General features: G+C 40.3%; 1 protein-coding gene across 2 annotated transcripts in view; it reads right to left on the bottom strand.

The window, feature by feature from the left end:
- Positions 1 to 16,036, bottom strand: part of mars1 (methionyl-tRNA synthetase 1) — a 42,761-nt gene that overhangs the window by 5,700 nt on the left and 21,025 nt on the right. Inside the window, exons 9-20 of one of the 2 annotated variants that reach the window (XM_031895993.1) lie at positions 11,545 to 11,748; positions 11,114 to 11,315; positions 9,480 to 9,554; positions 8,690 to 8,860; positions 8,479 to 8,574; positions 7,125 to 7,242; positions 6,015 to 6,228; positions 5,103 to 5,234; positions 3,492 to 3,596; positions 3,070 to 3,253; positions 2,413 to 2,484; positions 1,429 to 1,455 (exon numbers count right to left, since the gene is read on the bottom strand). In XM_031895993.1, the coding sequence (XP_031751853.1) occupies positions 1,429 to 1,455; positions 2,413 to 2,484; positions 3,070 to 3,253; positions 3,492 to 3,596; positions 5,103 to 5,234; positions 6,015 to 6,228; positions 7,125 to 7,242; positions 8,479 to 8,574; positions 8,690 to 8,860; positions 9,480 to 9,554; positions 11,114 to 11,315; positions 11,545 to 11,748 (1,600 nt within the window). 2 annotated transcript variants of the gene reach the window in all.

The raw sequence follows: 16,036 nt of genomic DNA, 5'->3' as shown, positions 1-16,036 counted from the left end.
TTTGGACATACAGATGATGATGAGGAATCCAGTTTTGAAGGATTTTAACTCTTTGTGTTTTAGCTTGGTTGCTGATTGAGCTAAGGGGGTAGTTACTGGTATCATTGTTGATACCATATTGTTTTTGTTGACCCTCTTCTGCACTTACAGAGCTAGTTTACTGTTTTTCTTTGAAATAAATATTTAATAATATATACCAAATTGATGCCTCAATTAATGTCATTTTATTTGAATTTATTTTGATTATTGAAACTTAGCAGTAGCGGCTGCATTTCCCAGCCTAGGCTTATACTCGAGTCAATAAGTTTTTCCTGTTTTCTTAGGTAAAATTAGGTACCTCGGCTTATACTCGGGTCGGCTTATACTCGAGTATATATACGGTAATCTATAAAGGCTGGAGTGGGCAGATGTCTGTTTGCTTTTAAATCTGACCTGCATACTCACAAACTAACCTAACAGTAATGTCCCTTATGCCCCCCCCCCACCCCCCCAAAGTCACTGACTAACTAAGAGGTTAGAGAGTTGAAAGCAGGAAGTAGTGTTCTGGCTATTATGTTAGACATCTGCCCACTCCAGTCTCTATAGATTACATTTTTGCCTAACTTACTATATTACAAATATTTTTTATTTTGCACAGGCTATCCATTTTACCCAGTTTCATTTTTACACTGAACTGTTCATCTAAATCCAATTTAAGATGGCAGGGGATGCTTCAAAACAAGGAGTTGATGGTGGCAGCCAGCCCTACAGAAATCAACCCTAGTAGATTAGTAATTATTGATATATTTGTTAGTAATTATTGATATAAACATAATCATCTCTTATTGTAACCAATTACATCATCAATAGCCTAATAAATGTAACAAAAGCATCATACACTGTATGGTAAACTGTTCCTAATGTTTTATACTTCAGCTGTTAGGATTACATGTAATCCTGCAGAGACTGATGCAAGCACTAGGTTTCAGCTAGGATCCCACTAAATGCTTTATTGGAAAGATATCCAAACTCTCAGCCATAAAGCCTTACAGAAATGTTGCTTTATGAGAGGAATGAAGGGGAACGGACAATTTCAATTTGCTGTACAAGAACAGAAGGTACTATAACTTTTAAAAAATGTAATTAATATTTTTTTCCCCCAAAACTACACATTACACATGGTTTCCAGGCACAAAAACAAACTTTATATATTTTTATGACTGCACAGTTAAACCAGGGGGTCATTTAACCCCAGTAAGGAATTCGTTTTTAGAGAATATGTTTTATGTGCATGATTTCATCTAAAAAGCCAACTGACAATGCATGAATCTTTATGATCCTTATTAAATATAGGGTAGTATTCACAAGGAGGATTCCTTTCATGACAACTCAATGCTTTTTAATTCCTCAAGCAAAAATGCAGGATGCAACATGCAGTTATTACATTACCTGTGGCTCAGTGTTGTCACCGTTTAGCTGACAAAAAACGGACAAACCAAAAAGAATAAAAAGAAGACTCGCAATTATGCATGAAATCCAGTACACTAGGTACACTGTTATTGGACCCTGCCCAAGTCATAGCCACAATAAATTATAACCTGCAGACCATATTCTGAGAGTTTGGCAGGTTCCAGCTTGGAATCAAAGCCCAGTTCTTCATGCCACTACCAGGCCCGGACTGGCAGTATGGATTCTGGCAAATGCCAGAGGGGCTGTAGTAAGATGCCATAGATTCTACTAGACTATTTACTCACGGGGGGCTGTTTGAGCCTCTGTGTGCTTGAAATGACAAGGCATACATTTCTATGGTTCCATTCTCCTTACCAGCAGCCCATTCTATGATACTATATTTTATACTCATCACATATAACTCATGTCAATTGGGACTGGCCAAATGACACAGCATATATATTTATTGAATGGCATATTTTCATGTTACAAGTTTCGGAACTCTTTAATTTTTAATAGATGAGTCTTCCTGTACTAGATGTACATTAAAAAAAAAAACACTCTTCTCTCTTGTAGTATGTATTTAGTCTCCTTAGGTCCAGCCTTACAAGCCACAATAATAAGAGACATCATACCCATCAAGGAGGCCCAGGGAATGGAATGATCCTTACACAATTTCTATCAGTATGTGTACAACATGACTTGCTACAAAAACATATCTTTCTTTTGGTCTCATAACTTCTAGTTCCCTATAACCTTAAATGGTTTTAATCTTTTTCCTCTTTTTACCTTGCACAATGAACCGTGGAGTAGAAACAAAAAGAAAGAAAGGAATGTTAATGGCTCTCCGCTCCTCTTAAATAAAATAGAGACATGCTGAATTATGATTAAGATTAAACAATTCTTATTAAAACACAAGGGCCTTCCCTTGCAAACATTATTCTGCTGTGCCGTATAGTGTGCATGCAGGACCAAGCTTCTTACCTGCCCTCCTCCAAAACGTTTGCGCAAGGATTCTATCTGGTCATTCTCCAACTTCTGGAACAGTGGACTCACCTGAGGAACACCATATTAAGTCATTAGGAAGTGTTAACTTTGCTGAACCAACCATTATAAAACATTAGCACTTTTCCTGACACAGCCTAATGGTCATAGATTTTCCCATTTTCTGGTACAGAATGGCTGAGGCACTGGCTGATAGGCACAGAGCTGGGATACTTTGTACCATACGCCTTAAATAAAAGGGATTGGTCAATTCTAATCAACTTTTCAATTAGTCTTCATTATTCACTTTAAGTTTTTTTGATTATTTGCCTTCTACTTCGGACAACTTTTAAATGTGGGCCACTGACCCCAGTAGCCAACCAACTATTGCTCTGTGTTAGTTACTTTTCATTACTTATTTTGTATTCTCCTATTCATATACCAGTCTCTCTTTCACACCCCTCACTAGTTGCTAAGGTCATATGAACCCTAGCCACCAGATAACTACTAAAATTCCAAACTGGTGAGTTGCTGAACAAAATGTAAAAAAAAATAAATTTAAGACCAATTGCAATTTGTCTTAGAATATTATTCTCTATATCAAACAAAGTTAACTTAGCAACCCCCAAAATACACTAATTTTAGCTATTTGCTCACATTTCCAATTTGGTGCCCACTTTGCAGACGGCAGCAGAAGTCAGTAGTTAACACTTTAGATTCTTGAGGCATTAGCAGCTGCTCCTGGATAAGACCGCTGACCGTTGGCATGTATGGATGCAACATAACTGAGAGAAGAGCTGCCATGTTTACAGCCACTCCAGTCACTGTACCTGCTCTCTTCCTGCAAAAGCACAGAGAAATGAGAAAAAAAAAAAAAAGGATAAGCAATAGTAAAAATATTCTTCATTATTTTTAATACACTGTATATAGTTTAACCCCAATAAGAATTTTTAGGAAATCACACTGCAGAGAACTGGATATTTTAAAACAAAAAAGGCTATGTGCTACACGTGTCTCATATCAGCTTCTGGATTAATAGATAAGTCACAATGGTAAATTGAATTTTTGGGGAAACTTACTGCTCTTGTTGGTTTCCTTTGATGCATTTCCATGGTTCGTTAACCTGAATGTACTGATTTCCATGACGTGAAATGTTCAGAATACACCGAAGAGCATCTCGGATGCTGAAAAGTGGAATTAACATGGACTTATTAGCAGGGTAGTTTTAACTTTAATATACAGTGCCCTCCATAATGTTTGGGACAAAGACATTTTTTCTTTGATTTACCCCTCTGCTTCTCAGTCTAACATTCAACAATCAAAGTGCACATTCCAGTTATCTGCATACATTTCAGTTTCACCATGTAGAAATTACAAAACTTTTTATACATAGTCCCATAATGGTTGGGACAACTGGCTTCACAGGTGTTTGCGATTACTCAGGCGAGCTGCATTGCTTCATTAGTGCAGGGATAAGATACCTAGGCTGCTTCTACCATTTGGAGTCTGTAGTTGCCGTTGTTCAACATTAGGAGAAACTCTGTGCCAAAGAAAGTCAAGGAAGCTATTATGTGGCTGAATAACAAGAATAAAACCATTAGAGACATGGGTCAAACCTAAGGATTACCAAAATCAACTGTCTGGAATATCATTAAGAAGAAAGAATGCACTGGTGAGCTTTGTAATCGCAAAGGGACTGGTAGGCCAAGGAAGACCTCCACTGCTAATGACATAAGAATCCTCACTAATTAAAGAAAGATGCTCAAACGCCTGTCCAACAGATTAGAAACACTCTTCAGGAGGAAGGTGTGCCTTTGTCAGAGACTACTATCCGCAGAAGACTTCATGAGCAGAAATAGAGGCTACAGAGTGATGGCAAAAGGAAAGTGTGGAGATGAAAAGAAACCGCCCAAAATTCAAAGCATACCAGCTCATCTCTTAAACATGGTGGTGGGGTGTTATAACTTGGGCATGTATGGCTGCCACAGGTACTGGCACACTTATCTTCATTGATGATGTAACTGCTGATGGCAGTTGCAAAATGAATTCTGAGGTGCATAGAAACATCTTATCTGCTCAAGTTCCAGTAAATGCCTCCCAACTCAGTGGATGGTGCCTTGTCCTGCAACAAGATAATGATCCCAAACATAGTGCTAAGGAAACACAGGAGTTTCTCAAAGATAAAAAAAAGGAAAAAATTATTGAAAGGCCAAACCAGTCACCTGGTTCAAATCCAATTGAGCATGACTCCATATGCCGAAGAGGAAACTTAAAGGGACAAGCCACTGGAACAAGCAAGAGTTGAGCAGCAGAGGCTTGGCAGAGCATCACCAGAGAAGATACTCAGCACCTGGTGATGTCTATGTTCAAGCAGTCAATGCATACAAGGGATATGCAAAAAAGTTCTTAACATGACCACTTTAATATACCTACCATTACTTTGTCCCAAACATTATGGTGCCCTGAAACGAGGGGGACTATGTATAAAAAGTGTTGTAATTTCTACATGGTGAAACTGAAATGTGTGCAAATAACTTTAAAGTCTGGAATTTTACACTGAGGAGCAAAGGGGTAAATGGCCTGGTCATTAATAGAGCAGTGCAAAACGTTTTGGTAGGATTATAGTAATTTACAGATCCCAAAATGAAAGTCATATTGTTTGGTCTTCTCATCCTTGAATATCAACATACCGAACTTTCTCCAGATGCTGGTTATACTGCTGCAGTTCTGCTGCTACTTGGGCCAGAAGCCTCTTATCTTCTGAAAGCAGCTCCATTTCAGGAACACAGCCATTGAAAAACTTTTGCACAAACATACCAGCCCTGCAAAAGAGTGTGTAAACAGATTAATTCCAGGTACAAACCACCTACCCTAAAAAACACCCATATATAAGCATTGAAAAACTTAAAAAGTGTTCACAGACTAGCTTGTCTTCTGTGGCCTTGATAGCATTAACATTTTCCCATGCAGTCAGGTCTATAGAGGTCAGCTCTCCCTAGCTTTGAGACACTTGCTTAATCTCTCAATATGAGTGGTGTTGAGTGTCTACAGCTACAAAACATTGGTGTCTGCATACAACCCAGCATGTTCTACAAATATGATCAGTTAATGCCTGCCTGACACTGGCTTGCTCCAACTACAAAGCCAATTTCTTGGCTTTCCTTCTACTTTCCAGTAGGGGCAATTTTGTCTATTGAAATAATCATTTAAGTGAAGAAGGTTTAAAGGTGGCCACACATGGGGCGATTTAAGCTGACAATTTAGCCCCTTCAGAGTCAGCAGCTTATTCACCCAATATATGTGCCCCTCCGACGGCCTGCCTAATTGATATTGATATCTGGCCAGCTTTTAGCGAGCCAATGCAGCCTGGCCACAATCAATATACAATCCTGCCTGATCAATATACAACCATTTTTCATTTTAGCTTATTAAGAGACTTTAGTTATACCGGCCCACATTTTTCACGCCTGCCAGAGTTCCATATATGGGCAGATAAGCTGCCCATGTATGGCCACCTTAAGACTGCTAGTTCTTAGCACATCAGGTTCTAGCTACATCTCTTCGTACATACTTCTGTAAAAATAAAGATACCAGAACCTTACCGGTTGACAAAATTGCCAAGGTTGTTAAGCAGCTCAGAGTTGTTTTTGAGCATGAGATCACTCCAGCTGAAAGCACTGTCTTGTCCCTCCGGTCTGACATAAAGTAAGTAGAATCTCCATATATCCGCAGGGATACCAGTGTCCTTTGCCATATCTCCAAATACACCAACTCCTCGACTCTTGGAGAATTTTCCATCCTCATAATTTAAATATTCTGTTTAGATAAAGGTACACATTTAGTAAAGAGCTACATCATATTCTTACCTTACATGCTCTTAGCATATACCCAGTTGAATCATACATGCAACTCCTCACTAGTCCAATACATGTTCCATCACAGCTACTCAGTATCCATATGCAGGCAACAGCATCTGTATTAGGCCTTGGCATGTGTTCTGAATATGTATAAACATGCAATTTCAGGTAGAAAGCACTCACCAAGGGCCATTTAGCACTACAAGTGGAAAGCAACACAAAGATCTGCAACTTGTTGATCATTGCAAATAAGCACAGGTAGTCAAAATGGTACATGTGCCCATGTTGAACCCTGAAGAAAATCCATATATGCTTTTCTTCTCCTGGATTTCTCACCCTAGCACCTATTCACATTGAAGATGAATCTTATCTAACTGTAATTTCCCTTTCCAAAGGCGGAGCAGTACAACAATTTACCAAAAGAAAGAGCCTTTAAAAAAGGGTTTTGACTCCCCTTGCAATCATGTAATCAAGCACACCTAAATTAAAGGAGGAGGAAAATGTTCTACTACTTGTATCCAAAGGATACATTTAAATTTTCCTTTATATCCTATGCTTTTGTTGGGTAAAGCATAGGGGTGTTTCCAACCCTTGCTGCATGCATATGTGGTCCCCAGCAATTAAATTTCCTGTTAAAAAGTATCTGCAACTGTTAAGGCCCTTTAAAAACTCAAGAGAAAACAAAGGCTCCCTATATGTCATGGGTTGATGGTTTTCAGGCTCTTAAAGCCTGAAACAAGGTATGACAGAAAACCCATGACAAGGAGGAGGAGAGCCATGCTGATTCTACTTCCCTGACATTTCATTGAGACAAAGTAATCAGTAAACAAAGTGCGAATCTTCCATAAGCCGTACCTGTAGCTATGATGTGGTTGACCAGCGTGTAGTTATCTTCTGCACCCAAAAGGCAGGAAGGGAAGATTACACTGTGAAAGGGAACATTGTCCTTTGCCATGAAATGATAAAGCTGGACCTACAAATAAAAACGGCAAACTAATAAGCAGAGAATATTCAATATATATTTTATGCTTCATTTAGATCTATAAGAGTTTTACCAAGGCTTAAAATTAATGCACTCAGGAATATTTCACTTTACAAACTCTCAAGCACAGATTCTGAAGAATACTGAAGAATTTCAGTACTTAAAAGTGAAATATAGCGGTTTGTTTAACATGACTTCATTAAATAGGATTGGTTCTGAATAGTGCTGGGCGGTATGACCAAAAATTTATATCACGGTATTTTTCAAAATTATATCGGTATCACGGTATTTGACGGTATTTTTTTTTCCCCATGCATGATTAGGTGACCACCCCAAACACCCGCCACCCGCACCCCCCCCACCACCCCAAACACCCCCCACCACCCCAAACACCCCCCCATCCGCACGCAGCCCCCCCACCCCCCCATCCGCACGCACGTCCCCACCCCACCCCAAACACCCCCCATCCGCACGCACGTCCCCACCCCACCCCAAACACCCCCCATCCGCACGCACCCCCCCACCCCAAACACCCCCCCATCCGCACACACCCCCCCACCCCACCCCAAACACCCCCCATCCGCACACACCCCCAACCCCACCCCAAACACCCCCCCCATCCGCACACTCCCCCCAACCCACCCCAAACACCCCCCCATCCGCACACTCCCCCCCAACCCACCCCAAACACCCCCCATCCGCACACACCCCCCCACCCCAAACACCCCCCATCCGCACACCCCCCCCACCCCACCCCAAACAGCCCCCCATCCCCTTCACATAAATATAACCCCCCACCCCACCCCATCACAACCCCCCCATCCCCTTCACATAAATAACACCCCCCCATCCCCTTCACATAAATAACACCCCCCCATCCCCTTCACATAAAATATAATTACTTGCCAGGCACCCCCACCCCCGACAGCTCACATTGGTATCCGACTCTGAATGCGATGGCGCTTTTGTAGAGTGTGCGCGCTGACGTCACGTGCGCGCTGACGTCACGTGCGCGCTGACGTCACGTGCGCGCTGACGTCACGTGCGCGCTGACGTCACGTGCGCACCCGGAAGTATTCAAGCACACCGGTATGGGGGTATGTAGAAAATGCATATCGGTTTCAAAAAAAACACCGGTGATCGGTTTTTACCGGTATACCGCCCAGCACTAGTTCTGAACATACTTTATCTCTTGCACTGACCACTGCTTTAATCAGATTTGTTTACCTGTTGAGTACTCTTCCACCACTTTTCCCACTGATCTGTATAGTTGGCTGTGATAGAAATATAGCCAATGGGAGCATCAAACCAGACATAGAACACCTGTAACAATACAGAGGCATTTTAAGTAAAAGAATGTCCATGACTCAGTGTAGCAGCAGTTTTTAATAGACTCTGTTATTGTGTGCTAGTGGTCATGGCAGAAGTTTGTAGCCACCTTGTCTCTGAAACCATCCAGTGGCACAGGCGTGCCCCATTTCAGATCCCGTGTGATGCAACGAGGCTTCAGTCCATCACGTATCCATGAGCGAGTTATAAAACGGGCATTTGATGTCCAGTCTCCAGATGAGAAGGACTTTTCCAACCATTGCTCCAAACGCTTCTCTAGCTACAAGAAAAAAAAGCAAGGTCTTGATAAACACATTTTATTCTAACACTCAAGAGATTTAACAATTAATCTATGTGCCCTTTAGTGCTCCAAAAATTGCCACACTTCCTAAACTCTGTAAAAAGGATATTACGTCAATGCAGCCTATGATGTGGGTTTTCATTAACAAGAGAATGAATTAGCAAACATCGCTTTGAGCTGATCAGCTCATTTGTTTCAGCTCACTTAATGTGTCAGTAAATGACTAAAATGAGCACTGTTAGCGATTTGGGATGCTTAACTGCCAGATAGTGTTGCTGGATTGTTTGGGGCATAAAAAAAGTTGATAGATAGAAGAAGTCCACTGTTAACTCATTTAGTACATTAAAACTGTAGTATAAATGTATGCAACCTACTTCTGAAATATATTTATGCATGTCCTCTAAGCTCAGGATACACTTTTAAATCTAGAAAATAGGTGCAACAGTGGAATACTGCAGACGGGTAATACATTTTGCCCAACTGAATTTAAACAAGAAATGTGTTTGACTAATGTGTCCTTTTACTCTCAGAATCTTTAGCTATAATCAGCTCTAAAAAAGATCTTACTTGTGCCTATATAAAGAATTAATTGACGCACCTTTGGAAGGTCCAAAAAGAGATGCTTGGAGGATTTTTTGACAGGGGACTTCTTACAAACTTTGCATTGTGGTTTCTGTAAATGAAAGCATAGAAGATTACATTTAGCATGTAGACCCTATCTGCACTTACAATCACAGCCGATTACAAGACGCAAATTAAAGGGGTGGTTCACCTTTGAGTTATCTTTTAGTATGTTATAGAACAGCCAATTCTAAGCAACTCTTCAATTAGTCTTATTTTGTATGTTTTTTTGTTGTTGTTTTTTTTAAAAACTTGCCTTCTTCTTCAGATTCTTTTCTGATGGGGGAGTCACTGACCCCAGCAGCCAAAGGAATTTTGTTCTGTGAGGTTACAGTTTTAGTGTTACTGTTTATAACTTATTTTTCTGTTCAGGTCCTCTCCTATTCATATGCCAGTTTCTCATTCAAACCACTCCCTGGTTGCCTAGCAACAGATAACTTCTAAAAAGTGAAATAACAAAAAAACTACAAATAAAAAAAGAACAATTACTTTTTCATACTGCATTTATAAGATACAAAATGATTTCTTTTTTTTTTTTTTTTTATTCAAACCCCCCTTACTAGTGGCTACAAAAAGCTTACAGATGGGGACTCCAATGCCAAAACATATTTTAAAAGATAGTTTTCTAATGCCTTTCCAATGATAATAAACTACACCTAAACTAGTACAGCAGATGCCAGTCATGACCTTGGTGGGGACACCAATTGAGGAAGAGAATAAAGGAACCTGGTATGGCAGTCATGTATGCTGTTATGTGTGGTGCAGCTGACATACCAGCTGAGTGCACAGTGAAGAAATGTAAAGGTTTTTACATTACAATTAGACATCATTTATTATTCTCTGTGGTTACCAAATGATTTAGGTTTTTCTTTAGCAGCTTCCCAGTTTGGAATTTTAACAGCCATCTGGTTGCTGTGGTCCAAATTACCATAGCAGCCAGGCAGTGGTTTGAATAGAAAGAGAAGTAATTAAAGTAACTATAAGATTGTACCCTCTCAGAGCAATAGCATTTTTGATGCTGGGGTCAATGACCCCCCCTTTGAAAGATGAAACCAGTCAGAAGGCGGCAAATATAAAACATAAAAAAAACATATACAGATGAAGGATGTAGTTAACTAAAAGTTAAACCACCACTTTAACCCAGGAAAAATGTAGTGCAGCCAGGTATACCCTTCTGACAGATAGGGGCAATTCAGTAAGGGGCAGGACCAAGCAAGGGGCAGAAGATTTCTTTGATATACCTGGTAATGCTTAGAAATGTTCAAACACTAGGTTTTGTATTTCTACAGAAAACATCCATGACCAGTAGCTTATTAAGAGACTTTAGTTATACCGGCCCACATTTATGGCAGTTCTTATAAAACTGCTAATTGTTTGTGCTGGTTTTAAGCATTTACGAGTAGCTACTGCACTCAGCAGAGCATTCACTAAGAGACGGGGAAGCATTAATGAAAAGCACTGGCCCTTATTGCAGGAAAATAGCAAATGTAGTTTATACATATAGCCATATGTATGGGGAATGGAACATAAAGATTTCTAAATGTAGCAGGCGACATTTGATATAATGTATACTTCTGGATCATATTAGATAGTACAGATTGATTAGAATACCTTTAATTCTACAGCATTTATGAGCTTCCCACATTTGTCACACTGGTCTCCTCTAGCCTCTTCATAGTTGCAGAAAGGACATGTTCCTTCCACAAAGCGATCAGCCAAAAACCTCTGGCATGTCTCACAGCGAAGCTGTTCCACAGTGTCGGTCAGTAGAAAGTCCCTCTTAAGAAGTCGATGGAAGATGTCCTGGGCAATACTAAAGAGCAAAAGAATGAGTTCAAATTTTGTCATTTTTAGGAATGTTTTAAGTGTCTAATTTATGGTTTGCCAGAATCCTCAGGCTTAAGATGCTGGTTGCTGTAGGTGACAAAAGCAGAAATGTATGGAATAACAGCACACAGAGTAAATATTATCATGAAATTGTACTAACATATATAATGTGTTATCAGATATAAAGAAAGAGAAAAGAAGATTAAATCACATACGTGGTTTGGTGCTGGGTTGTCGTCCGTCCAAAAAAGTCAAAAGAGATGTCAAACCACTGATATATAGCAGTGTGCACAGCATTGTACTTGTCACAGATCTGCTGGGGTGTTAAACCTTCCTCCATAGCCTTGGTCTCTGTGGCTGTGCCATATTCATCTGTTCCGCATATGTATAGAGTGTTCCAGTTGCGCAGCCTGCAGTACCTGGAAAAGCAAGCATGATCTACTAATTGCTGTCGGGTACAGGGGAGTAAAAAGGGCCTGATAAATTTGCCTAAGAATATGTAGAAGAATAATAAATAATGAAGACCAATTACAAAGTTGCTAGCAATATGACGTTCTATAACATATTAAAATTAATGGTGAACCACCCCTTTTAAAAAATTCTGTTCAGGCCACTCCAGGCTACAAGAGGCGTATATATAAATGGCGTGTCGGAGAAAGAGAGAATCAGATTTTAGATACCTAGAATCCCAGTCATGGTTTTTGACAAGACTCTGCTACATGGGTGTTGGGGGCTTGGGAGCTGTCTGGTGCAGGGCTATTTGTATTACAATACAACAAAGAAAGTTCACCCAGCACAACTTACCTCCTCCAACAATTCTTACTCAGTGCACAGCCCGGGGAGTCGGCACTCTCAGCGCAGTCCAGCAAAAAATAGTTGACGGGCACAACGAGTGTAATGCAAGTGGGACTTAGCCCCTGCGTGTTTATTCAAAAAATTGCAGCAACGTTTCGGAGGCGTATCCCTTCGTCAGGCATACAAACCAGTGTTCCAAAACGTTGCTGCTATTTTTTAAATAAACATGCAGGGGCTAACGGTTGCCATACTCGGGGCCGATAGTAGCTGCTGATATCGGTGCCTTGGACCGATTCTGCCCAACCGATATCTGGCCTGAAATCGGTTAGAAAATCTAGTTGGATCGGGGACCGCATCGCCTCGTTGATGCGGTCCCCAGACCGACTTTACCTATGACCGTCATTATAATTCGATTGTTTGGCCCTGGATTACCCTGGATTCTCCCGATATCCCCCACCCGTAGGTGGGGGATATCGGGAGAAGATCCGCTCGCTTGGCAACATTGCGAAGCGAGCGGATCTGCCAGTGTATGGGGACCTTAAGCCCCGCTTGCATTACACTCGTTGTGCTGGTCAGCTATTTTTTGCTATTTGTATAACAGACACTTAACAAAATAATTCTACTTTTTTTTTTTTTTTTTTTTTTAAATAATTACATTTTTCTATGTAATAATAAAACAGTATCTTGTACTTGATAAACTGGTGGTAGAACAATCATTTTGGGTTTATTTAATGTTTAAATGAATGACACCAGACCCCCCCTTATCTCCAGAAAGGCCAGGTCCCAGGCATTTTGGATAATAGATCTTATACCTGTACTAGGAAGGAAGGCTTGGCTGGATGGCATAACAAGGTAACGTGTAACACCAACAAGGTTGGTGACGAAAACAGAATATCATGTAGCAAGATATTACCTCTGATGATGATGTTATATGCTTATGCTAGGTAAATCTTGCTTCATACAGCTGACCCTTTAGTTGGAATGGTCCCACTTTCATGTGCCAATAACTTACACAATTTCAGTACAGCAATGTTCATAATGTGCAAGATAGCACTTGTGGTAGTATAACAAGTGCAGCAGGTGCAAGGCCAGTAATTATAGACGTTGTTTTATAAATGGGTACACTCATGGGAATTATGTGGCATCAAAATTGTTGCCATGGTAGCTCTAAGCCATGTAGAGTGGATGCACTAATGGTAAACAAAACAAAAACATATATAAGCAGTCACAGCAGGCCTCAAATAATAAAGGTAATGCTATACCATTAAAGGGTAACCATTTCAAAAATGACAATTAACATAAGCTGCATCTCTTGAAAATGTTCTATTTGCAAGAGTTCCCTTTTAATTCCTCTGGAATTTAAATCTATAACTCTATATGTGAAAAGGAGCAGAGTCAGAATATGTTTTTGGTTTCCCATTCCTTTCCTACAGCGCAATTTGCAAATGGGTTTTCATTTTTTGTTTAAATTATTTCAGTTTTTGTTTCAGCGGTTATGTAGTTGCTAGGGTTCAAAGTACCTTAGCAACCATGGAGTGGTTTGAATGAGAGACTCTCAACGTTTCGGATATATATATATATATAGATATATCTCTATCTATCTATATAGATATAGAGAGAGAGAGAGAGATCATAATGGTGCACGCCACTAACAAAAAATACAACCTGGGTGCAAGAGCCATATAAACTAAAATATTGCAGGAGTAAGGCCAGCACACACAGGGTTTCATACAAATATATATATAAAGTGATATTTATGGAGAAAAAAGGAGCAAAATAAACATAGCAAGCCTCAATGTTTCAGTCCCCACTGGAACTTTCATGAGGAGGCAAAAACTGAAGCACCTGCAAACACATTCCAACACCATGACCTTTTAAACCCCCTCTACAGGTAGGTTTTGGCACCTAAGTCTGTGGTTGGCTAGCAACCCATGTACACAATATCCATGTCTCTTTAAACATGATCAAGAAGTGTTTATACGTTTATTGGGTATAAGTTATAGGGAAAGAAATTAGAGCGCAAAGTCATAGAGAGAGAATAAGGGCAAGGTGCTGACAGCCAGAGAGGAGGAACAAGAAGCAAGAAGGGGGTGGGGGAGGTGCGCCTTCTGTCACAGGGAGCTTTCTAGCAGGACACAAATGCCACAAGTACCCAATATATATATATTACAATATTGGAAATGCCAACACAGCGATCCAAAATCCCAGTGCACGGTCCTATAAGTAACACCATGTCATCTCCAATTAATATAAGCCAACAGAAAGAATGACGCGGCACTCAAATAATGCAAAATAACTGTATTGAAAATCAACACATCACCATAGTAGCTGCTTGCCCTTTATTAAGATATATAATATATATATATCTATCCAAGAGAAGCACTGGTGCAGTGTATTTTTCCCCAGATTCCTGTCATATATGTGGTAACTTCAGCAAATGTCAGTTTTGCAATGGGAGAAAACAAATGGGAAAAACAAAGTGTTTATTTTACTACTGTTCACATAAAAACTGGTTTATGGAGTCACTTGGGCCAATGGACAAAAGTGGGTCACTCCTCCATTTCAGTAGGCCATTCCAGGTAAATTGGGTTCCCAGACAGGTAGCTGCATGGTAATTAGGCTGCAGCTTGCTCAGGGGTTGGCTGGGAGCTGGGGTTTTCAGTGTAAGAAAGAGAGAACATTACATAGTTACATAGGGTTGAAAAAAGACCATTGTCCATCAAGTTCAACCCATCCGAGTAAACCCAGCACACAACCTATACTAACCAATCTATACACTCACATACATAAACTATATATATACAACCAGTAATACTAACTGTAGATATTAGTATCACAATAGCCTTGGATATTCTGCTTGTTCAAAAACTCATCCAGGCCCCTCTTAAAGGCATTAACAGAGTCTGCCATTACCACATCACTAGGAAGGGCATTCCACAGCCTCACTGCCCTCACCGTGAAAAACCACCTACGCTGCTTCAAATGGAAGCTCTGTTCCTCTAATCTATAGGGGTGACCTCTGGTGCGCTGATTGTTTTTATGGGAAAAAAGAACATCCCCCAACTGCCTATAATCCCCTCTAATGTACTTGTACAGAGTAATCATGTCCCCTCGCAAGCGCCTCTTTTCCAGAGAAAACAACCCCAACCTCGACAGTCTCACCTCATAGTTTAAATCTTCCATCCCCTTAACCAGTTTAGTTGCACGTCTCTGCACTTTCTCCAGCTCATTAATATCCTTCTTAAGGACTGGAGCCCAAAACTGCACTGCATACTCAAGGTGAGGCCTTACCAGGGACCTATAAAGGGGCAAAATTATGTTCTCATCCCTTGAGTCAATGCCCTTTTTTATACAAGACAGCACTTTATTTGCTTTAGTAGCCACAGAATGACACTGCCTGGCATTAGACAACTTGTTATCAACAAAAACCCCCTAGATCCTTCTCCATTAAGGAAACCCCCAACACACTACCATTCAGTAGATAGTTTGCGTTTATATTATTTCTACCAAAGTGCATAACTTTGCACTTATCAACATTGAACCTCATTTTCCAGTTTGCTGCTCAGTTATCTAATTTTGTCAAATCGCTCTGCAAAGCGGCAGCATCCTGCATGGAACTTATAGTTTTGCACAATTTAGTGTCATCAGCAAAAATAGAAACAGTACTGTCTATGCCCACCTCCAGGTCATTAATAAACAAGTTAAAAAGCAAAGGCCCAAGGACTGACCCCTGCGGTACTCCACTAACCACACTGGTCCAATTAGAAAATGTTCCATTTACAACCACTCTTTGTACTCTATCCTTCAGCCAGTTCTCTATCCAATTACAAATATTATGTTCTAGGCCAATATTCCTTAATTTGATCATTAACCTTCTGTGAGGTACTGTATCAAACGCTTTAGCAAAGTCCA

The sequence above is a fragment of the Xenopus tropicalis genome, chromosome 2 (assembly GCF_000004195.4).
Source record: "Xenopus tropicalis strain Nigerian chromosome 2, UCB_Xtro_10.0, whole genome shotgun sequence".
Lineage (NCBI taxonomy): Eukaryota > Metazoa > Chordata > Amphibia > Anura > Pipidae > Xenopus > Xenopus tropicalis.
The sequence above is the reverse complement of the archived record's forward strand: the minus strand, read 5'-3'. Positions and strand labels throughout refer to the sequence as shown.